This window comes from Capra hircus, chromosome 22 (assembly GCF_001704415.2).
Source record: "Capra hircus breed San Clemente chromosome 22, ASM170441v1, whole genome shotgun sequence".
Taxonomy (NCBI): Eukaryota; Metazoa; Chordata; class Mammalia; order Artiodactyla; family Bovidae; genus Capra; species Capra hircus.
Genome location: NC_030829.1, coordinates 49,798,369 through 49,821,027, shown reverse-complemented (window position 1 = coordinate 49,821,027; position 22,659 = coordinate 49,798,369). Strand labels below are relative to the sequence as shown.

General features: G+C 53.3%; 1 protein-coding gene across 1 annotated transcript in view; it reads left to right on the top strand.

Moving 5' to 3' along the window:
* MAPKAPK3 (mitogen-activated protein kinase-activated protein kinase 3) overlaps positions 3,889-22,659 on the top strand; it is a 30,963-nt gene continuing 12,192 nt past the window's right edge. Inside the window, exons 1-2 of the mRNA XM_018038232.1 lie at positions 3,889-4,071; positions 4,333-4,608. Coding sequence (XP_017893721.1) covers positions 4,384-4,608 — 225 coding nt within the window. The 5' untranslated portion in view covers positions 3,889-4,071; positions 4,333-4,383. The remainder of the gene's footprint in view (positions 4,072-4,332; positions 4,609-22,659) is intronic.

The following is a 22,659-nucleotide window of genomic DNA, read 5'->3' as shown; positions in this document are numbered from 1 at the left end:
ACTCCCCAGGTCAGTAGGTGCTCAATATGCTACTGGAGATCAGTGGAGAAATAACTCTAGAAAGAATGAAGGGATGGAGCCAAAGCAAAAACAATACCCAGCTGTGGATGTGACTGGTGGTAGAAGCAAGGCCCGATGCTGTAAAGAGCAATATTGCATAGGAACCTAGAACGTCAGGTCCTTGAATCAAGGCAAACTGAAAGTGGTCAAACAAGAGATGGCAAGAGTGAACGTTGACATTCTAGGAATCAGTGAACTAAAATGGACTGGAATGGGTGAATTTAACTCAGATGACCATTATATCTACTACTGTGGGCAGGAATCCCTCAGAAGAAATGGAGTAGCCATCATGGTCAACAAAAGAGTCTGAAATGCAGTACTTGGATGCAATCTCAAAAACGACAGAATGATCTCTGTTCGTCTCCAAGGCAAACCATTGAATATCACGGTAATCCCAGTCTATGCCCCAACCAGTAACGCTGAAGAAGCTGAAGTTGAACGGTTCTATGAAGACCTACAAGACTTTTTAGAACTAACACCCCCAAAACATGTCCTTTTCATTATAGGGGACTGGAATGCAAAAGTAGGAAGTCAAGAAACACCTGGAGTAACAGGCAAATTTGGCCTTGGAATGCGGAATGAAGCAGGGCAAAGACTAATACAGTTTTGCCAAGAAAATGCACTGGTCATAGCAAACACCCTCTTCCAACAACACAAGAGAAGACTCTACACACGGACATCACCAGATGGTCAACACTGAAATCAGATTGATTATATTCTTTGCAGCCAAAGATGGAGAAGCCCTATACAGGCAAAACAAGACCAGGAGCTGACTGTGGCTCAGATCATGAATTCCTTATTACCAAATTCAGGCTTAAATTGAAGAAAGTAGGGAAAACCGCTAGACCATTCAGGTATGACCTAAATCAAATCCCTTATGATTATACAGTGGAAGTGAGAAACAGATTTAAGGGCCTAGATCTGATAGATAGATTGCCTGATGAACTATGGAATGAGGTTTGTGACATTGTATGGGAGACAGGGATCGAGACCATTCCCATAGAAAAGAAATGCAAAAAAGCAAAATGGCTGTCTGGGGAGGCCTTACAAATAGCTGTGAAAAGAAGAGAAGCAAAAAGCAAAGGAGAAAAGGAAAGATATAAGCACCTGAATGCAGAGTTCCAAAGAATAGCAAGAAGAGATAAGAAAGCCTTCTTCAGTGATCAATGCAAAGAAATAGAGGAAAACAATAGAATGGGAAAGACTAGAGATCTCTTCAAGAAAATTAGAGATACCAAGGGAATATTTCATGCAAAGATGGGCTCAATAAAGGACAGAAATGGTATGGACCTAACAGAAGCAGAAGATATTAAGAAGAGGTGGCAAGAATACACAGAAGAACTGTACAAAAAAGATCTTCACGACCCGGATAATCATGATGGTGTTATCACTCACCTAGAGCCAGACATCCTGGACTGGGAAGTCAAGTGGGCCTTAGAAAGCATCACTACGAACAAAGCTAGTGGAGGTGATGGAATTCCAGTTGAGCTATTTCAAATTCTGAAAGATGATGCTATGAAAGTGCTGCACTCAATATGCCAGCGAACTTGGAAAAGTCAGCAGTGGCCACAGGACTGGAAAAGGTCAGTTTTCATTCCAATCGCAAAGAAAGGCAATGCCAAAGAATGCTCAAACTACCACACAATTGCACTCATCTCACACACTAGTAAAGTAATGCTCAAAATTCTCCAACCCAGGCTTCAGCAATACGTGAACCGTGAACTTTCTGATGTTCAAGCTGGATTTAGAAAAGGCAGAGGAACCAGAGATCAAATTGCCAACATCTGCTGGATCATCGAAAAAGCAAGAGAGTTCCAGAAAAACATCTATTTCTGCATTATTGACTATGCCAAAGCCTTTGATTGTGTGGATCACAATAAACTGTGGACAATTCTGAAAGAGATGGGAATACCAGACCACCTGACCTGCCTCTTGAGAAATCTGTATGCAGGTCAGGAAGCAACAGTTAGAACTGGACATGGAACAACAGACTGGTTCCAAATAGGAAAAGGAGTACGTCAAGGCTGTATATTGTCACCCTGCTTATTTAACTTCTATGCAGAGTACATCATGAGAAACACTGGGCTGGAAGAAACACAAGCTGGAATCAAGATTTCCGGGAGAAATATCAATAGCCTCAGATATGCAGATGACACCACCCTTATGGCAGAAAGTGAAGAAGAACTGAAAAGCCTCTTGATGAAAGTGAAAGAGGAGAGTGAAAAAGCTGGCTTAAAGCTCAACATTCAGAAAACGAAGATCATGGCATCTGGTCCCATCACTTCATGGCAAATAGATGGGGAAACAGTAGAAACAGTGTCAGACTTTATTGTTTTCAGCTCCAAAATCACTGCAGATGGTGACTATAGCCATGAAATTAAAAGACGCTTACTCCTTGGAAGAAAAGTTATGACCAACCTAGATAGCACATTCAAAAGCAGAGACATTACTTTGCCGACTAAGGTCGGTCTAGTCAAGGCTATGGTTTTTCCAGTGGTCATGTATGGATGTGAGAGTTGGACTGTGAAGAAAGCTGAGCACTGAAGAATTGATGCTTTTGAAGTGTGATGGTGGAGAAGACTCTTGAGGGTCCCTTGGACTGCAAGGAGATCCAACCAGTCCATTCTGAAGGAGATCAGTCCTGGGATTTCTTTGGAAGGAATGATGCTGAAGCTGAAACTCCAGTACTTTGGCCACCTCATGCAAAGAGTTGACTCATTGGAAAAGACTTTGATGCTGGGAGGAATTGGGGGCAGGAGGAGAAGGGGACGACTGAGGATGAGATGGCTGGATGGCATCACTGACTTGATGGACGTGAATCTGAGTGAACTCTGGGAGTTGGTGATGGACAGGGAGGCCTGGCATGCTGCAATTCATGGGGTTGCAAAGAGTCGGACACGACTGAGCCACTGAACTGAACTGAACTGAACTGAACAGTCTGTGATGGGAAAACGAGTTCAAAATATGTAAGATAATCTAAGATGGGGGCTTCCCCGGTGGCTTGGACAGTAAAGAATCCACCTGCATTGCAGGAGACCCGGGTTCGATCCCTGGGCTGGGAAGATCCCCTGGAGGAGGGCAACCCACTCCAGTATTCTTGCCTGGAGAATCCCCATGGACAGAGGAGCCTGGCAGGCTGCAGTCCATGGGGTCTCAAAGAGTTGGACACGATCAAGCAACTAAGCACACAATCTAAGGTGGGCTCACAGTATAAGGGAAAACCTTTTAGCTAATAAAGAATATCTGGCACTAGGGTGGAAGGAGGAGATTTCTTAAACATGACACCAAAAGCTCAAGTCATAAGGTGAAAAGTTGATGGATATGACCAAATAGGAATTTAGGATTTCTAGTCTTAGGATGCTGTTTTCCAAGAACAAGAGATGCACAGAAGTGGAGAGATGCCAGTGCTAGAAAGATCCCAAGAGCAACCAGGAACCAGAGAGATGCGAATCTCAACAAAATTCCATTTCATTCTCCCTGTTGATAAAAATTAAGACTTTAGATAGACTGGCAGTGGGCCACCACTAAGTTGGAAACCTTACACATTGTACCGGAGGGCCTTTTGGGATCTTCCAGAGAAAACACCCGATTCCAGGGGCTACCTGGGGCTGCAAGAGAAGATTTTCTGTGCTGCCACTTCCTTGGTGGCTTGTACAATTGGCTGCTCGCACAGCCCACCGTGTAGCCGGCTGCTCTAGCGCTGGGTTTCCCCAGCGGCGGGCGGAGCCTGGGAGGTTTCCGCCCCCTCTGGAAGCCACGCCCCCTATTTCTGCTGCCGCTCTAGGCGGGTCCGGCCCCGCCCCGTCCTGCCTGGGCCAGCCTGGCCCTTTAAGACTGACCCAGCCCGGCTTGTAGTCGGGGACGCGCGGGGGGAGGGAGCGGTCACGTGGGCAGGCGGCGGCGCGACTCTCGGCTCTGGGAGCTCTGGGCCGCGGCCTCTGGCGACCCCTGTCCCTGCCCCTTACCGGCAACCACAGCCCCGTGAGCTGCCGTCAGGTCCGCCCTCGTCAGGTACGCCCTCACAGGGCCCCCACCACCTCCCAATCCCGGGACCTCGCGGCGCTTTCCCCTCCTGACTGGTGGCCGGGGCACGACTCGCCTGGTGCTCCGCTTGCGTGACCACCGCCCCCTGCCGCGGGTCCGTCCTCTCCAGCAACTCGTTGCTCATTCCCAGCCCAGTCCCCGGCCCGAAGCCCGGTCCGGCTTAGGGCGTCCATGGCTGGAGTGTACTGAAGGAATCTGAGCGGAACTCACTCTTCGTCTCTTTCCCAGGTGGCCCCGGACGCGCCAGGCTGGGGCCGCCTCTGAGCGCCCCGCGGGGCCATGGACGTGGAGACAGCAGAGGAGCAGGGGGGCCCTGCGCCCCCGTCAGGTGCACCCTGCGGACCTTGTTGCGCCGGCGCTCCCGCCCTCGGGGGGCGGCGGGAGCCCAAGAAGTACGCAGTGACCGATGACTACCAGTTGTCCAAGCAGGTGCTGGGCTTGGGTGTGAACGGCAAGGTGCTGGAGTGCTTCCACCGGCGCACTGGGCAGAAGTGTGCCCTGAAGGTCAGTGACCCCGCGCTCCCGCATGGGCGGGAGCCCAACAGCAGCGACCTGTGGATGCGGGCTGTGCCTAGGGCCTCTGTTAAGCTTCTTAGGCTAAGCATTACCGTTTCCTCCTCTTACTTGTGTGTAAAGTTGGGCTTCTGGTCCCTCTTGCTTCACAGATGGGGAAACTGAAGCTTAGCTTAGCTAAGCTCAGAATGTCCCAGGGAGCAAGGGGTGTAGTCAGCTGTGGGTATAGCTTGCTGTACCCGGAAGCAAGGAGGGAGTAACTCCTGACTCTGGGTTTCTGGCTGGTCCTGTGAGTTTGGGCCTGAGGGGGACCTGCATTCAGCTTGGCTGCTTCTTCTATGAGAAACTCTTCTGACTGGAATGGGTTTCACTTACTTTCTGCCTGAGGCTGAGTCCCCACAAAAGCTTGGGGTGGGGCTCTCCTGAGGTCCCTGCCTGCCTAGGCTGGAGTGGTGACAGTCTCCCAGGGCTGACTGGTGGGCAAGCCTGACACCCATTGCCCCTGTGGGCAGGGAGCTACTCATGGGCTCCAGATGAGTCAACCAGACCCATGTTGAAAGGGGTAGGCCCTGTCTCCGACCTGATCCACCCTGTTTCCTGGGCAGAGGGCGGGCCAGCCATCTAGCCACGTCACACCATAGACTCTCTGTGGGCCTGGTTAAGACCTCACTGATACAGTTGGAGTCCCGGGAGTCTTGAGGGTGGCTGACCGAGCTATGTAGTTCTGGCTTAGGTCATACAGTTTTGAACCCAGGACCGTGCCCCATTCCTCGAATCCCTTGGTGTCCTCGCTGGGAACTTCACTTAGTTGCAGCCTCTGCCAGTGACCCCTTGGATAGGTAGAGCATGGCAAGGAGAGTGGCTCCTGGAGGTTAGAATACAGCTGAGGATCTTCTCATTTTACAGACCTTGCAGTTACGAGTGCGAGCCCAGAGTCCTGCAGTTGTAGCTCTAATCTTTGGCCTGCATTTGCCAGCTCCGTGACCTTGGACTAGATCTTGGACTCTCAAAAATCAGGTTCCTCTGCTCAAGGGTTGTTAAGATAAGGAGTTGATGTGAGTTTGGAATGGAATCTTGCATGTAGGGAAAGTGGTACAGGGCCTGACACAGGCCTGGAGAGGCCACAGGACTTGCTTAGGGCACAGAGTCTGCAAGTATCTGAGCAGGAACCTGGGCCCAGCTCCCTGTGTCTTTCCCAGTGGCACCAGGAGTGATAGAGGGGGTCATCTCCCCAGGGTGGTCTTGGAAGGGATCGTGAGGATGGGTCTGGAAGATCTCAAGCCTGGGCTGGTGAGGCTGGGTCTCAGGCACAGCTTTGCATATGAACCCAGCCGTGGAGTGGGGTTGGGAGGCCCTTCTGGAGCCCCTGGCAGGGGATTCTCCCAAGTCCTTCAGGAAAAGGGTGGCTCTTTTGAGGGGAGATGGAGCTAAGGAAGTGAGCAGTGACAATCTTCATTGTCTTCTTCAGCAGCATCTTGGCCCTTTCACTCCTGCTTGGATCAGGGTGCAGCCTGGGTGGGCAAGGGGCCATCTGAGGCCTCTTCTTAATACTGAGGTTTTGGCCCTATGAGCCAGGGCTGAGATCCGACCACCCCGTGTGGTACTCCAGAGGCTGTGAGTGAGACAGGGATGGAGTGGGAGGCTGGAGTTCATGGGCCCAGGCAGCACTGGCTTAAGCAGGACTGGCTCTAAGCCTTTTCCCACAGGTGCTGTGTCTAATAAGTGACTTGGGGGAACTTCTGACTGCAACAACTTTCAGAGCACCTGCTCTTGAATCTAGGGCCTCAGTGGTCCCTGTTGTGGACTGGAAAGGGTGCAGACCCAGAACAGATTCCCCCATTGTTCCCCTTTAGGCTTTTTGGGTGAGCGTGGCTAGAGATGTTGGCTTGGGATCTTCAGAATTTGGTGCTAGGTTGGCCTGCAAGGGGGACATGGATTTGATGAGGCCCCCACCCTTGCACCTTCTTGTTTTTGCCACCCCCCACCCCACTCCAGTGACCAAATCCCCACCCAACTAGGCTATAAACCTTTCTGTTTATAGCCTCTGCCCCTTCACAGGAGGGCCAGGACCAGGAGACCTCAACACATGGCCTGTCTTGGGCCCCAGGAGCTCAGTCAGTCCCTGAGTGGGTCTCAGCCCTCTCTCTGCTTCTGCCTAGCTGTCACCCCAATTGCCCCTGGTCAGCCTAAGCAGAGGCCCTGGGCTCTGGCCTTTCTGCTTCCCTGGACCTACATCCCTTCCCAGGCAGACCTCTCCTTGTCTTGTAATCTGGCTTTGTCCAGGCCGTCTCTGCCATTTGTGGGCCAGGCCTAGTGTCCTGTCCTCTCTTCATGCCTCTTCCTGGCCCTGTTGCTCAAAGTGATAGATAGTGCTTGGCATGAAGCCTGGAACACAGCAGACACTCATAAAACAGGAAGAGCTGTGGTCGGTGTCCCTGTAGCTGTTGCTATTCTTTGGGGGCCCCAGAGAAGCAGGCTCCTCCTTCCTGGGGAGCTGGGCCTCTTCTCCTCTCCCTGAGCCCCTGACCACTTGGCCTGATCTGTCTTGGCCTCCCTCACACTCAGCGACTCTCTCCCAAGGCAGCTTCTACCCGCAGTGCCATCATTCCAGTCTCCACACCACCCTTAGCACCTCTGTAGTCCCTTCGGCAGGAACTGGAGGGCTGCCTGCCAAGTATCTGGGGTAGGGGACTGCCTCCTACTGACCTCTTGTTTGTGATCCCTTCCAGGGCTAACTGGTTTATTGACACCCCATATCTTCACTCCTAAGTGGACACAGCCACCCCTCCACATGGAGACCCAGTCCCTCAAGCCTTATCCATGTAAGAAAGTCAGGACCTGGAGTTAGTGGTCAGAAGTCACATGACTTGATTGGGATGGGAAATTATAGCAGAGACCAGAATTATCTCCCCTCCTGACTTTCTGCCAAGTACACGTGTGGTCCCTGGCCGCCTGGCAGGCAGAAGTGATAGTGACAGTTAGATAAATGAAAACAAAGGCTTGTGGGAGTGAGGTTCCAGAGGGAGGGAACATATGTATACTTATGGCTGATGCATGCTGATGTGTGGCAGAAACCAACACAATATCTTAAAGCAATTATCCTTCAATTAAAAGTAAATCATAGGAAACAAAAAACAAAGGCTTGAGTAGCTTGAGGGGGTCTGCAGTAAGAGTCGTCTTTTCCATCCCTGCTGTCCAGCCTCTGGGTCCACTGAAAAATGTTAGGAGCCCCTGGGGCTCCCAGTGCCCTCCTCGTCCTGTCTTTGTCAGAGTGGAGTTTTGGGGTGTTGAATCCACATGCCAGGAGGTCCCTGTGTTGCTCCATGGGTGGGGCTGGCCTGTTGGCGCTGGTGCTGTGGAGCTGGATTTGAGGCTGGGTGGGGCTGCCTGGCAACCAGATACTTTCTCATTTAGCAGCTACCACCTCTTCACCTACCACCTCCAGACCGGTCAGATCACCCTCTGCAGGGCCTCTGGTTTACACATCAGGAAGCATGTGGAGGGCTGGCTGCCTCATACAATGGAGTCCCCACTAGTGGTTTTACTGCATCTCTCCAGGCCGCCCCTCTCTTGAAAGGAAAGAATCTGAGTAACTCAAGGACTACCAGACTCAAGTAGCCTTCCGAACTGCCATAAGTGGGCAGTTTGTTTTTTGAAATGAGGATCTTAGGGAGGGTGTCAAACCCTCTGAAATGCAAATAGCAGGATTTGGGGACAGGTTTTAAATTATTTCTTTATTTTTCGCTGTGCTGGGTCTTCATGGCTACGCGAGCTTTTTCTCTAGCTGCGACAGGTGGAGGCTACTCTCTAGCAGTGCTCAGGCTTCTCATTGTGGTGGTTTCTCTTGTGGCAGAGCACGGACTCTAGGGCTCACAGGCTTCAGTAGTTGCGGATTCAATAGTTGTGGTGCCCAGGCTTAGCTGCCGTGTGGCACGTGGGATCTTCCCGAATCAGGGGTCGAAACCATGTCCCCTGCATTGTCAGGCAGATTCTCTTCCACTCAGCCACCAGGAAAGTCCCGGGGGGATTGTTTTGAGATGCTTCTGGCCCTGCCCAGCCGGCCTCACTCAGTTTCAGCAGCTGTGCTCCGAGCCTGCTATCAGGATCCCGTCTGCTGGGACTTTCAGAATCATTTTCCCACCCCAGCCAGGAAGTGATGCCATCTTTCCAGGCTTCAGGCCTTGGTGTTGTCAGGTCTGATACTCCCAGGAATGGCTGACAGTCTTCCAGAGTGTTTTGTCTGCCAGGCCCTGGCCCTGTGCACAATACACGTATCTTACCTAACTCTTTTCATTCCCATTTTATGGATGAAGACACTGATACTCAGAGAGGTGATCCCCTTGCCCAAGATGGCCGGCTGGTGTGTGGCAGGACTGGGGCATGTGTCTAGGCAGTTTGACCTCAGAGTCTTGGTGCCTAACTCACCTCATGCCTCATGCAAGTCTGTGGGGACATCGGAGGGTCTCTGACACTTGGCTCCTGGAAGAAGGCTAACAGCGTCATCCATGAGTGCACTGGGTCCCAGGTGATCCTGCTGCTGTTTGCTTGCATCTGTCCAGCTCTCCTCATTGCGCAGGGTGCTATGCTTGGGAGTAGACAGGTGGTGGTTCCCCCCAGCAAAGCCAGCGCACAGGGCCCGTGCTAGCTGTGGGACTGCCTCAGAAAGGGTGTATGGTTCATCTCAAGCCTTGTGAGTCTCAGACAAGCCCAGCCCAGCAAAAGTCCAGGGTGCCACAGGCAGGAAGTTAGATTGGTGAGTGGGCGAGAGGAAACTGTCAGGACTGGGCCAGCCAGGGGAGGTTTCCTGGAAGAGACTGCCAGCTTTCATGCAGGCCTCTGGTCTGAGAAAAATGTGGATGACAGAGGAGGACACGGGGTGTGTGTGTGTGTGACAACATGCCTGGTTTGCACAACTCAGCACTTGCTGTGAGTACTGCTTCCCCACTCCCAGTCTTGTGTCCTTGTAGGATATGCTCATCTCAGCAAGTGGTGTCCAGGCCCTAACAAACTCTGGGGAGCCATGGAGGGACCAAAGGGCCCTGTGGAAGAAGAGGCAGTTATGTAGGGTTTGAAGGATTGGAGAAAGGTCAGCAGTGGCTCTCCTTCGCCATTTGTCACAACTCAGATTCATACGTCATCCCACTAAACTAGAAAGCGAAATTGAAAGTGTTAGTTGCTCAGTCGTGTCTGACTCTTTTCGACCTCATGGGCTGCAGCCGACCAGGCTCCTCTGTCCATGGGATTTCCCAGGTAAGAGTACTGGAGTATGTTGGCACTTCCTTCTGCAGGGGTCTTCTCAACCCAGGGATCGAACCTGGGTCTCCTGCATTGAGGCGTCTGTCTGTCTTTGGTGCCCTTCCTCACTAGGTGGACAGAAACCCACCCTCCTTCTCCCAGAACTTTCTTTCGTAGTGTCACCAGGACCCTTGTGGAATGCTATTTCCAGGGATGCTGTAGGGACTTCTGGGTCACCTGGGTTATTGTTCAGCCCAGAGCCTAGTCTCCCTGACAACAGAGGTCTGTTACGTGTCTGCCTGGTCCCCAGGTTGGCACTTGGGGAAGTTGCTCTCCTACTCAGATCCCTCATCTTCCTCTCCCAGGGCCTCCTTGGGACATCCTCGTAGGAGGCCCCTGCGAGGGTGCAGCAGGTGGAGCGTCTGCCTTTGCAGGCCCCCAGCCTCATCTGGTCCCAGCCTGGCAACTGGCTGCCATGTGTCCAAAGGCGATGGCCACCAAGCAAGGACTGGAGACAGAGGTTGTCCCTGGGTGGGGCGCCTTGCCAGCACACCTGTGCTGTGAAAGTGGGTGCCAGGCCCCACCTGGATGGGCGGGTCTGCTGCTCTAGAGTTAGGGAGACCACAGCCCCAGTCAGCTCCCGCAGGCTCCCACCTTTTCTCAGGAGAACTTTGCTGCCCTCCCTCCCGCCTCTTTGGGGCCTTGTGTGGCTTCACATGACGGGCTGCCTGGGCTTGAGAGAGGACCAGACTCTGGGCTTCCTTCCGCCTTCTCCCCGAGTAACCTTGGAAAAAGACAGTTAGAGGATTTTTTGCAAAACGATTGTCTTTGTGGCAAGGGGCTTGAATATGTGTTGGGAAGCAGAAGTTGGTCTTGGTGGCCAACATCCCCAGGATCCTGCCGTGAGACAGCAAGAGCCTGTAGGCACAGGGCTCTCATTTGAGGCGGCCTGAGTACATTTCTTTGTTGTTGTGCGGCCACTCAGTCGTGTCTGACTCTTTGCGACCCCATGGGCTGCAGCATGCCAGGCTTCCCTGTCCTTCACCATCTCCTGGAGCTTGCTCAGATTCATGTTCATTGAGTCGGTGATGCCATCCAACCATCTCCTCCTCTGTCACCCCCTTCTCCTCTGCCTTCAATCTTTCTCAGCATCAGAGTCTTTTCCAATGGGTTGGCTCTTCGCATGTCATGGCCAGAGTATTGGAGCTTCAGCTTCAGCATCAGTCCATCCAATGAATATTCAAGGTTGATTTCCTTTAGGATTAACTGCTTTGATCTTGCAGTCCAAGGGACTCTCAAGAGTCTTCTCCAACAACACTGTTGAAAAGCATTGATTCTTTGGTGCTCAGCCTTCGTTATGGTGCATTTCTTAGCAGCACATTCTTGGCCTTCGTGAGGACTCACTTCGGCTCACACTGCACCTGGGGCAGCCAGCCGCTTCTAGGGTTGGAAAGAATGGTGTGAAAGAATCCCCTCCCCACCCTCTGCCCTTTGGGAACTAACTGGATTAGGCCCAGTGTAACTGTGATTAAAATCCTGCTGTGTGGGAACTGTGGGGGTGTGTTTAGGGCAGGGGTACCAGGTGGCCCTTTGGGGGAACAGGGTGCCTCAGGAGGCCTTTTCAGCACGGGACAGGTCAGAGACGCTGAGAAAATTGATTTGGGTTTTATTTTTTGCCGGTTTGGGATTAAGATCGCTTTTCTCTTTTGACTGTGGCTTTGTGCTTGCTGCTTTCCCTTTGTGACGCTCTCCCTTTCTGTCTTCGCCTCCTGTCCTTCTCCTTTCTTCTCTCCCGGCTCTGTTTCCCCCACTGTCACTCAGTTGCTCCCCTCTCAGACCCCGCCCCTCTGTCCTGTGGGTTTCGGGCTTGGTGTTGGCTGAGGGCAGGCAGAAGACAGATAGGGGCTGGTCCGGTGCTCAGAACTCATCCTAGTCACCCTGAAAGTCTGTCCCATCCCCAGGGGCCAGACGGGGGTACGACAAGAGGGAGGGCCCCCGCCCACACCCTCGCTGCTCAGTGTTTCCTCCTGCTCCTGGCCTTGACTGGGTGCTGCCGCCTTGGCAGCTGGAGCTGTAGCGTCAAACCGGTAACCTGAGGCGTCCCCGTGGGGTGTGGGAAGTCAGCCTTGGCTGTGGCCTCCGCCGGTGGGTCTCCTTTTATGGCTAAATGGTTGAGTTGTTTGCTTGGGACAGCGGTGCAAGACTGGGATCCCTCCCCAGGATTCCTGGGTTGAGGTTGGGGAGAGAGGGGCTGAAGGAGCCTGCAGAAGGGCTCGGAGACTCGAGGTGCCACCTGTGAGACTGTGTGCCGCCCTGCACTCCTGGGCTGAGCACCCCTGAGCCGCTGGCCCTCTAGCCTGCACCCTGCACCTGTCCCCACCCCCACCTCAGTGTGGCTCATAGTCTATTTCAGGAGTGTGAAGGGCCAGAGCCTTGACCTGCCACTTTCACTGCCTCGTTCTTAAGGGCTCAGCCACCAAGGGATTCACCAGGCAAGAATACTGGAGTGGGTAGCCATTCCCTTTTCCAGGGGATCTTCCTGACCCAGAGATTGAATCTGGGTCTTCCGCAGATTCTTCACCATCTGAGCCACCAGGGAAGCCCCCAAGGAACTCATGGTTTATCCCATAGCTGTTCCGTGAACCCACACAAGCCCCCTTCTTGGGGTGTGCCCGAGGGCCTGGCTGGTGCTCTCCATGCCCTCTGGTAGGCAGTGGCACAGGGGGTGGGGGTGAGGGTAAGAGCACCCACTTGTTGCTTTGAATGCTTCCAACATGCTGAACACAAACACAGAATCTAAGAATGGGTTCTTATCACCACCTTGTCACTGATACGGAGATTGAGATTCAGAAAGGCGAAGGAACCCTGGAACCCTGGCCTGTCTGGCAGCCAGATGGTGGCTCTCAACCTTCCTTCCCTGTGTGCCCTGTCAGTGGGTCAGGAATGGGGCCCGTCTCGCAGGTCAGTCTATCCGTCGGTAAGGTAAGGGGCTGGGTGCTCTGCTTCTCAAGGGCTTCCCTTCTAGGAAGGCTATGAAGAGGATGCCCCAAGATGCCTCTCCTGGGCCAGCTGGCAGTGGTGTGGCCACAGGAACAGTCAGCTGTGGTGACCCCACCGGTTGGGTATGTGTCCTACTAGGGACAGGAGCTGGGCAATGATGACTCAGGTTTGAAGACCCCTATCCACTGCTCTGTATGACTCGGTTCACGCCCTGAGTCAGCTGAGCCTGTACTGGGGTGTGTCCTTACCCTTGGAGGCCTGGGAGAGGGAGGGTGAGTCACTCAGCCCATTCCCGTGGCAGGAGTGTCCCTCAGCGCTGCCAGGCCGTCACCCTGGCTGCCCACAGGGCGGGGCCTTCCTCCCCCTTCTACTTCTTCCTCCCTCTTCTACTTCTTCCTCACGACCGTGGCTCCAGAGACTTCTCCCAGGAGCCAGGGGTCGGGTGTCGAAGGCCTGGAGCCTTCTAACCCAACCGGAGCAGCAGAGAGAAAGGGGCCAGGCGCCAAGCGAGGCTGGAAGCCTGGGCAGCCGGTTTCCCTGTCTCCCTGGGGAGGAACCTGGCTGCTGGTGCTCACCCAGGCCTGTGTGGGGAGCTGCAGGGACGCGGATGAAGCCAAGGGAAGCGGGAGAGATGCAGAGCAGATATGAGGTTGGCTTCGAGAAGAGTCAGTCTGGGGGTGGAACTAGAAGGCTCCCGGGGGTCTGAGCACCATGCCTCTGGGGGTGGTACCGTCTTGCCTCCCACCCCCCACCCCCCACTTTGTGTTCCTTTATCATCTTCGTCCTCCAGGGGAGAGACCAGCTGTCATTCTTCTGAGGGCTCGGGTGTGCTGGGGCCCTTCTCCAGAGCCGAGCACAGGCATGGCCAGCTGGGGCCTCTACAGGGGTCGCTTGGGCATGGCCTCAGCCACCCTCTCCACACCCGCCAGTCCTCTGTAGTCCTGCGCGGGCTCTGTGGGCACCGCTGGTCAGCTGGGGGCACGGACTTTGTGGCCATGGTGGGGTCTCTTCATGAGGAGGGACCATTGAAGAGACCCCTCCTTTTTTTTAAAATTTATTTTTTATTGAGAGAGAATTGCTTTACAGAAATTTGCTGTTTTCTGTCAAACCTCAACATGAATCAGCGGTAGGTAGAAGAGACCTTTTTTAGGTTAAACTAAAACACATTTGCTAAGAGTTTTCCTGTCTTAGGATGAAGATGTCTTATTTTTATGCTATCACAGAAGAAACAGAACCAGGCTAACGTTTCACCAGTTATGTAGCTGATTTTGACAGAAAAATCCTCTTTTCCTCTAAGAAGTTAGATGATAAGAGAAGCCAGACCCTCTGAGTATGTGCTCGGGCTCGCAAGACACCTGTGTGGCTTCTCCTCACCCGCTGTGGGAAGGCTGTGGGCCAGATGCTGGGGTCTGCCACCTCCTGGGGCAGAGGGAGCTCTTATCCTGCCACTTACACACTGCGTAACCTCTGGGAGCGGAAGGAGGTTCTAGCTCTTTCTGGGCCTCTTTCCCTATCTATAAAACAGGTGCCCATAGTCTCAGACCTGCCTGCTCCCCTCCCCTCAGTACCATAGGTGAGGAGACTGCAGGCCCATTTCACAGATGAGGAGCTGGGGTTCAGGTCATTAAGATCAAGGTCACTGCATACTTTGCAGAAGGGGACATTGCTTGAATGGAGGCCTGAAGGAGTCCAGGATATAAAAGTATCTGCCACCTGGGAGAGTGGGAATGTGCCCCTACCTCCAGTCTGCCCAAGCTGAGGGCCAGGTCAATCCCCTGGTTTAGGTCCCTAGCACTCAGCTGTGGTTCCCATGCCCCAGGGTCCCTTCCCTGAGATCAGCCCTGATCTTCCCACACCCTGGAGGATCTGCCTCTCCTCACCAAGTCTTTCACAGCAACACGGTATCCATAGACTTTTTTTTTTAACCTGGACCATTTTTAAAGTCTTTTTTGAATTTGTTATAATATTGCTTCTGTTTTATACTTTGGTTTTTTGGCTGCGAGATATGTGAGATCTTAGCCCAACCAGGTATGGAGCTCATACCATACCTCTGGATTGGAAAGGCTTAACCACTGGACCACCAGGGAAGTCCCAATATCCATAGAATTTTGACTCTTAGTCTACTTCTGCACAGCCTGGTCCTGCCCCTCTCAGGATCTGTTTCCTGTGACCTGCTGGACTGGAGGGGATCAGCCTCTCTGGGTCCTAGAGGCTGTACCTGAATTGCCCCCAATTCTGGTGACCAGGGAGGTGAAGAGCATGAGGCCACATCAGAGCGAGACCCAGGGGGAATCCTGAAGCCAGGCAAACCTCAAAGCCCATTTCTACTCTGTACACTTGGCACTGTGCTTGTCTGAGCCCTCTGTGTGTTCTCAATAAGTACTGTCACTGTCCCCATTTTCCAGATTGGTTCAGTGCGGATCGGATGGAACTGGCCCCTGCATCCAGCATGCAGGTCTGTCTGACCCAGAGCCCAGTGGGAACCGCACCTGCTCCAGCTAGCACCTGTGTTCCCACTGGTTCTCCCCCTCTCTGGGAGCCTGGCTTAGCTTCCTCTTTCCGGAAGCATTCTTCCCCTACCCCAACCCTCACCTAACCTGGCACTTCTACCTTCGTTTCTAGGTTTTCTGGGGCTGGTAGGAGGCAGACAAACTGAGGCCACCAAAATTTAGCAAGTTGAAGGAGTCTTGTGTTCTTTAGGGTCTTTTTTCTTTTTAATTGTTTTATTTATTTCTTCTTGGCGGTGCTGGGTCTTCACTGCTGCCCAGGCTGTCTCTAGTTGCGATGTGCAGGCTTCCATTGCAGCGGCGTCTCTTGTTGCAGAGCAGCGGCTCTAGAGTACAAGGCTTCAGCAGTTGTGGTGCATGGGCTCCGTTGCACCACGGTATGTGGGATCTCCCCAGGTCAGGGTTTGAAGCCGTGTCTCCTGCATTGGCAGGTGGATTCTTTACCACTGAGCCACCATGGAAGCCCCCTGAGATTTGACAATTTCAAAATGTGTGTTGGCTCTCCTGCTGGCAGAGCTTCCCAGGCAGATACTGGGCTCAGAGCCCCAGCCATTCCCACCTCCCAGGACTCTGGTGGCCGGTGATTAGGGAGGCTCCAAGCCAGTCAAGCCACTTTCCTGTCATTCCCGGCCATCAGATACCCCAGCCTTGGCCTGGTTTGGGAGCAGCTCTTTGGGGGCCCTCCTTGTTCCTGGTTCTGCTGTGCCAGGTTCTAAATCTGGAAGGAAAGAAAAAGGGAGGAGAAGGATCCAGGCCCAGTTCCTTAGTGCCTACATCCTCATCAAGCATCCTAACCAGCAGTAACTTATCCATAGACCCCCAGGTCCTGGGGGACAGTCTGTGGCAGCATTCCCAACTTCAGCTCCAGGCCTGGCCCCCAGGCAGGACCAGTAAATGTTCGTAGGGGTCAGGAAGAGATCTGTAAAATGGGCAGTCCTCCCTGGGCATGAGGGTTGACTCCTGGTTCCCAAAGGACTCCTGGACTCAGAGGTGGCCCTGTGTGACACTTGTGACCCAGAGAAGCTATAAAACCTTCCTGAGCCTCTGTCTCCTCAGTTGAGAATGATGGTCAGTGGTGTCCTTGTTGAAGGATAAAAGCTCAGGTGTGTGTAAAGTGCCTGGTACCCACAAGGCGCTGTGTGAACTGCTGGGGCTGTTAACAATCATTAAATGGCAGAGCCTGGTCTAGCCCCAGGGTTGTGGGGCTGAGCTCCATGCATAAAAGGAGCGCGGCAGCTGCCTGCATTGTCCTCACTGCCTAGAAGCCAATGGGTCTGGGTCTAAGTTTTGTTTTTTTTTTTCCAAAAAATTTCAGGATAATTTTGATATGCATCTGGATTTTAAAAAGTGATTACAGATTTTTCTATTAAATCATAGGTTTGGCGATATAGAGTTCTATTATTCTTGCGTTGTGGGTCCCAGTTTTGACTCTCATGACCCAGTGCTGTGACTCTGGGCAGGTCACTTCACCTCTCAGAGTCACGGCTTCCCCGCAGGAAAAGGACGATGCTGGTTCTCCTCAGCAGATGGTGAGTCCTGAATGAGGTGGTGTCTGTGAACAAGCACCGAGGCCAACGCAGCACTGGCCGAGCACCAGGGAGGGACGGTTGTTGCAAAGGGGGTGTAACTCCGTCAGTCATCCGGCGTTCAGACGGGGCCCAGGCATCTGGGGTCAGGAGTGTCATGCGAGCCGACCTCCCTGGAACTCAGCTGCTCAGGAGGACAGGATACAGCCAGAACTTAATGAAGCGAGGTCTCATCTGGCGTGGGGCCAACTCATCCATAGCTGCAAAATCGGTTCCATTAGCTCCCTTAATGAGCTACGAAAGCCGGGGAAATGAGTGCGTGAGAGAGTAATGGCACATGTCTGAGGCTCTAATTTGAGACCGTGGCTAAAAAGTCAGATTTGACGTGACCAACAATTCTCTAATAGCACTTGGTGCCCTTGTGGGGAAGGAGAGGGTGAAGCCAGTGAGGGGGGGACGAGTCTGGCTCTATAAAGAAAATTGTTGTTGTTATTTAGTGGCTCAGTCGTGTCTGGCTCTTTTGTGACCCCATAGACTATAGCCTGCCAGGCTTCTTTGTCCATGGGATTTCCCGGGCAAGAATACTGGAGTGGGTTGCCATTCCCTCCTCCAGGGGTGCATGACAACTCAGGGATGGAACCCACATCTCCTATGTAGGCAGGTGGATTCTTTACCATCTGAGCCCCCTGGGAAGCCCTTATAAGGAAGATACTGAGACCTTAAGAAGGAAATTCCTGCTTAGAACCCTGAACTTGAGGTCAGTTTATACCATCCCATCCGAGGCTATTCTAAGTCAGCAAAGCAGCCAGCACGGGTCCCGTGAGCTGGCCAGGGGCCGGAATGCCATGCCTGCTGCTGACGGCACAGGGCGGGTGGTCTCAACATCTGGCTCTGAAATGAATCCTGCTCTTCCAGTGGTGTCTCATAAACTTAGATATATCCCCATGGGAAAATAATCCCGAATAATTACAGAGCTTGGAGCCGGAAGGGACCTCAGATATGGTTGAGTTGAAAACTCTTACCAAGAGGGGGTTTAGTAAGTCCAAAGTGCTTTTTCTCACCTGTAACCTCCCTCTGTAGAGAATTGGGGTTCTCCACGGTGGAAAAAAATGTTGCAAACCTAGATTTCCCCATAACATTCTGTGCAGACCCACTGCCTGAGTGTTTGACACCTAGCCTGTGTATTATGGTGTAATCAACAACCCAGAGATGCCACTCCTGAGAATTCCAGCCTACTCCTGCCTGAGGCTGGGCTGAGACCCCAGCGTGGGAGAGATGGTGTCGGGGGAACTCAGCAATCCTTCCTGCCTCTCTCTCCTCTGGCACCAAACAAAGCTGGAATTTCAAGAAAGTGGAAATCATGGGAATTTGCTGACCCACAGATCAGTGAAAGGAAGTAGATCTCCGGCCTCTGGGAGGTTCGGGCTGTGGGCCGTCCTGAAATCCAGAGTTCATATTTCTTAATTTGCTGCTGTCTCACTGATGGGAGAGATTATAAACCAGCTATCTTCCCCGGAAGGAGTGGGTGTTCCGGCAGAGGCCCCAGCAGCTTGGCCAAGGCTGTAGGTTAATTGGCTGGGAGTGTGGAGGTTGGGGTGAGGTGGGAGAGGCTGCTTGTCCAGCCTGGGGCCTTGGGGCGTCCTGTGTGTGTGTGTGTGTGTGTGTGTGTGTGTGTGTGTGTGTGTGTGAGAGGGCGATACTGTGAACATTTTTACTAGAGAAGAGCCTGTCCAAGGGGGAACTGGCTATGTGAAGGGGCATGTGGGTCTGGGAAGGTAGTCTTTCCTGGGCTGGGAGATGGCTGAAGAAGGGTGATGGGGGCTGGTCCCTAGGCTGTGTCTTACAGAGTCACTGCAGACACCCTAGATCTGTCTGATGCTCTGGGAAGGCAGACAGAGTGCTTTCACAGCTCTGGGCAACATGAAGTGGAGGGTCCTGCAGTGGAGATAGGATCTCAGTGGGAGAGGAGGTCTGAGCAGAAGGGTCTAGGCTTGGTCACCTCCCCAGGCAAGACTGTCACAGGTTGAGTTGTGGCAGCAAGACCCCAGTATTTCTTGGGCACCTCTCTGTGCCTAGTTCTCTGCTTTACACTTCAGAAAAATAGAAAATATTCAGAAAAACAGACAAATAAATGGACAGATTGTTGTTGTTTAGTCACTAAGTTGTGTCCAGCTCTTTTGTGACCCCATGGACTGTAGCCCAGCAGGCTCCTCTGCCCATGGGATTTTCCAGGCAAGGATACTGGAGTGGGGTGCCATTGCCTTCTCCAGGGGAACTTCCCGACCCAAGAATGGAGCCCACATCTCCTGCACTGGTAGGCAGATTCTTTAGCACTGAGCCACTTGGGAAGCCCAAATGGGCAGATCGATGGGCCTTATTTTCAAAGTTAATATCATAGAGTTCAGAGGCACACACATACCTTGGCCCACACACACTGACACATATTTCTCATACCCATACTACCTACCCCCATACACACCCTTGTGCGTACCATGCCCTTGCATGCATGTACTCATGTGTCCAGGTACCCATGTTTCCAAGCACGTGAACACACTTACACATACACTCCCCTGCTCTTGTGCACACCATGCCCCATGCGCACGTTTATTTTGGAGCAAGATTCCTGAGTCTTGCAAGCAGTAGTTTGGGCACTGCCTCTCTGACTTGGAGCCACTCTGGCCTCTCATCCCCTCTCTGGGAGGGGTTGTCTGGATGCTCTGTGTGGAGTCCTGCTCTCCTCCAGCCCAGCCTCACCTTACTCCATCCTAGCAGCCCCAGGGCAGTGACTTCACCCTCCAGAGCCTCTTTGCCTCAGTCTGCAAACTGGGGCTGTTGGTTCCCGCCGTGCTTGCCTCACAGGGTGGCACCGAGCATTCCCATGAGATAAAGGAAAAGAGTGTTTTGTAAACTGTAAATTGTTTTCCAAACAGTCAATTGCTGCAGTTGTTTTCCCAGCTCCTGAACTCAAGAATCCCTCCACCTGCAGTAAACCCTGTGCTTGGGTGGGAAGAGACGCTGTGTGGAGGTAGTGGAGCGGTCTGGCTGATTCTGAGGCTCCATTACACGTGGAGAGCCAGAGGGGCATGGGCAGCTGTGTCTCTGGGAAGCAGGCTCCTCTGCCCCTCAAGCTGTGAGGGATTCTGCAGTCTGGTGGGGTTGGTCAGCATCTCGGCCATCTGACTGCGGGCTCTGGGGGTTGAGGAGAAATGGCAAAGGAGAGTAAGGCGAGAAGGGAGAAATGGAAACCACTTCAGCAGAGTCTGTAACTAGAGCATTGTCATTTGATCAAGGAAGTGTCATCTCAGATTCAGTACTTACCTGGCATCAGTGGGCGGGGAGGCACACCTCCAGCACAGCTGGGAGCCGTTCCAGAGGAAGAAGCCAGGGTTCTGTCCCACAGGTGTGCAGAGGATCCTGTTGGGTGCTAGCTGGAATCATGGAGCAGCTCAGGAGACGTCACAGACCCTCCCAACTCTGGCGTACCCCTTGCGGGGCTTGGGGGCATCGGGTGGGAGTGAGGCCAAGATGTGGATCTGTTGGGCACCCCATCTTCTTTTCTTCCCAGCTGTGACTGGGGACCAGGATACTGAATGGCCTCCAGCAGTTTCAGACATTAGGATATGGGGGTCAGTGGAGACCCAGAGGCTGCTCCATGAGCACAGCGATGTTGGAAAGGGGCTGTAGTAGGTACTTTGAGGAGCCCCTGACCAGAGGTCCCCTCTGTGGTTCCCATCCTTCCAGTGTTGCCCGAACCCTGCACCTTAACACCAGGGAGACAGAGGCACAGAGAGGCAGAAGACCAGCCCCAGGTCACGCCGAGGATAGGAGCAGAGCCCAGGCTTCCTGTCTTAGCCCTGTGCTCTTTTCCATGCCTGGAAAGATGGGGCTTTTGCTTGAGGACCCCTTTTATGAAGGATAGGGACCCCTCAGGTACTTGCATGAATGAAGCCTACTTGTAGCCATGGGCTTGCAGGCTGGAGGAGTCAGGATGGGCTTTTCCTAGAAGAGGAGGTAAAGTCTGGTTCACCAGAGAGGGCAGGTGAGTACCGCGGGGAGGAAGTTGGGCCAGGTTGTCATGTCTGATTTGTTGAGCCTTCCTGGGTCCTCCCTCAGTTTCTTCTTCTTCTCTCCTCATGGTGGGTTATGAGAGTTTCTTCCCTTCCCCCTCCCTTTATAGGTTTGTTCATTGAATCCCCAAGTATTATCCAAGCCCGTGCTCTGTGTCAGCGCTGGAACCCAGACTGGCCCTGCCCGTGGGGGCCCACAGTCTGAAGCCGGAGACGACCCAGTGCCGGCCTGACTGGGGAAACGGCCACATGATCTGGGGCCAGTTTCTCACCTCTCTCTGCCTCTGCGGTGGTAATAAAGTCCCTTCCTCCTAATATTTGTAAAAGGCTCAGAACAGAGCCAGGCATATTGAAAGTGTATTGTCTATATGTGTATGTGTGTGTTTATAGAGTTATCAAAGGAGCAGGCTAATTGTAGGTCATGAGTAAGTGATGTACAGGAGGGAGGAGAAAAGGGCGATGATGCAGGAGCTTTCTGGGGAGCGGGCAATGTTTTCTTAAGATTAAAAAAAAATCTATATTTATTATTTATTTATTTGGTTGCACTGGGTCTTAGTTGTGGCGTGTGGGATCTAGTCCCCTGACCAGGGCTCAAACCCATCATCCCATTCTTTGTTTGTTCCGGAGCACAGTGTTTTCTGCCAGGCCCCAGCCGGGGACTCCCAGGTTAACCCCACTTGCCTCTGCCTTCATGCTCCCTCCAGCCTGGTGGAGGTGCAGAGGCAAAAACCACTGAGGGAGGTGCTGGGAGGACCTCTGAGAGCAGGAGGCATCTGAACCTCAACAAGGGAGAGCTGGCCTGGTGGAGAAGGAGATGGAGCAAGAGAGCACGGGCTGTGGGCGGAGTGCAAGGCTCGTTTGGGGCCAGTGCGTCCGGGGTTCCGACCTGAGCCAGGTGTTCTGGGCCCAGGGCAGCAGAAAGGGAGCCGGGAGAGAAGGCAAGCTCTGGATGCCAGGGAAGAAGGTGGCCTTTATCTGGAGCACGAGGGCTGGGGATTTAAAGAGTGAGCGTGGGGACAGGTGGAGAAGAGCTAGAGAGGAGGAGGCGGGACTGAGGACCCCAGAGAAAACCTATCAGCTGTGGGCTGGGTCTTTGAGGAGAGGAGAGAGAGGACCCTGGTACAGGGGTCGGGGTACCAGAAGCAGGACAGACTGAGGGTCCAGGAACCCTCCTGGAGGCCCTGCCAGGACATGGTCAGGTCGGCTAGGGAAGAGGTGGCAGGGGGCAAGGAGAAGTGTTGGGAGGCCAAGCAGAGACGAGGTGCAGAGAGGACAGAGCAGGGAGGGAGAATGGCGCATCTCTGATCCTGTGGTTGGAGCCTGAGGCGCCTCAGGACGCAGCGGGGGCAGGGGAGCCGATGTGACCAAGCCTCTTTCCCCCAGTGCTGTTAAGGAAGAAGCTGGTGCATGGGCGCTGTGTGGGCAGGGAACAGAGGAGGCAAAGGCAGCACGAGCAAGGGATCCATGGTTTCCAGGTCTGCCTACAGCCGCCTCTTTGTGCCCCATTCTGGACTGTTAGTGGAGCGGGAGCCCCCAGGCTGCTGGAGGGGCTTGCCCACCTCCTTGCACTCCACACTAGGGTCACAGGGAACAGCTCCCCAGACCAGCGGCAGACAGATGCAGAGACCCACTGTCTTCCTCTCCACCCCAGTTGATCTTTGCCTGGATAGCTTGGTCCCAGAGGCTGCCCTGCACATGCCCTAGAGG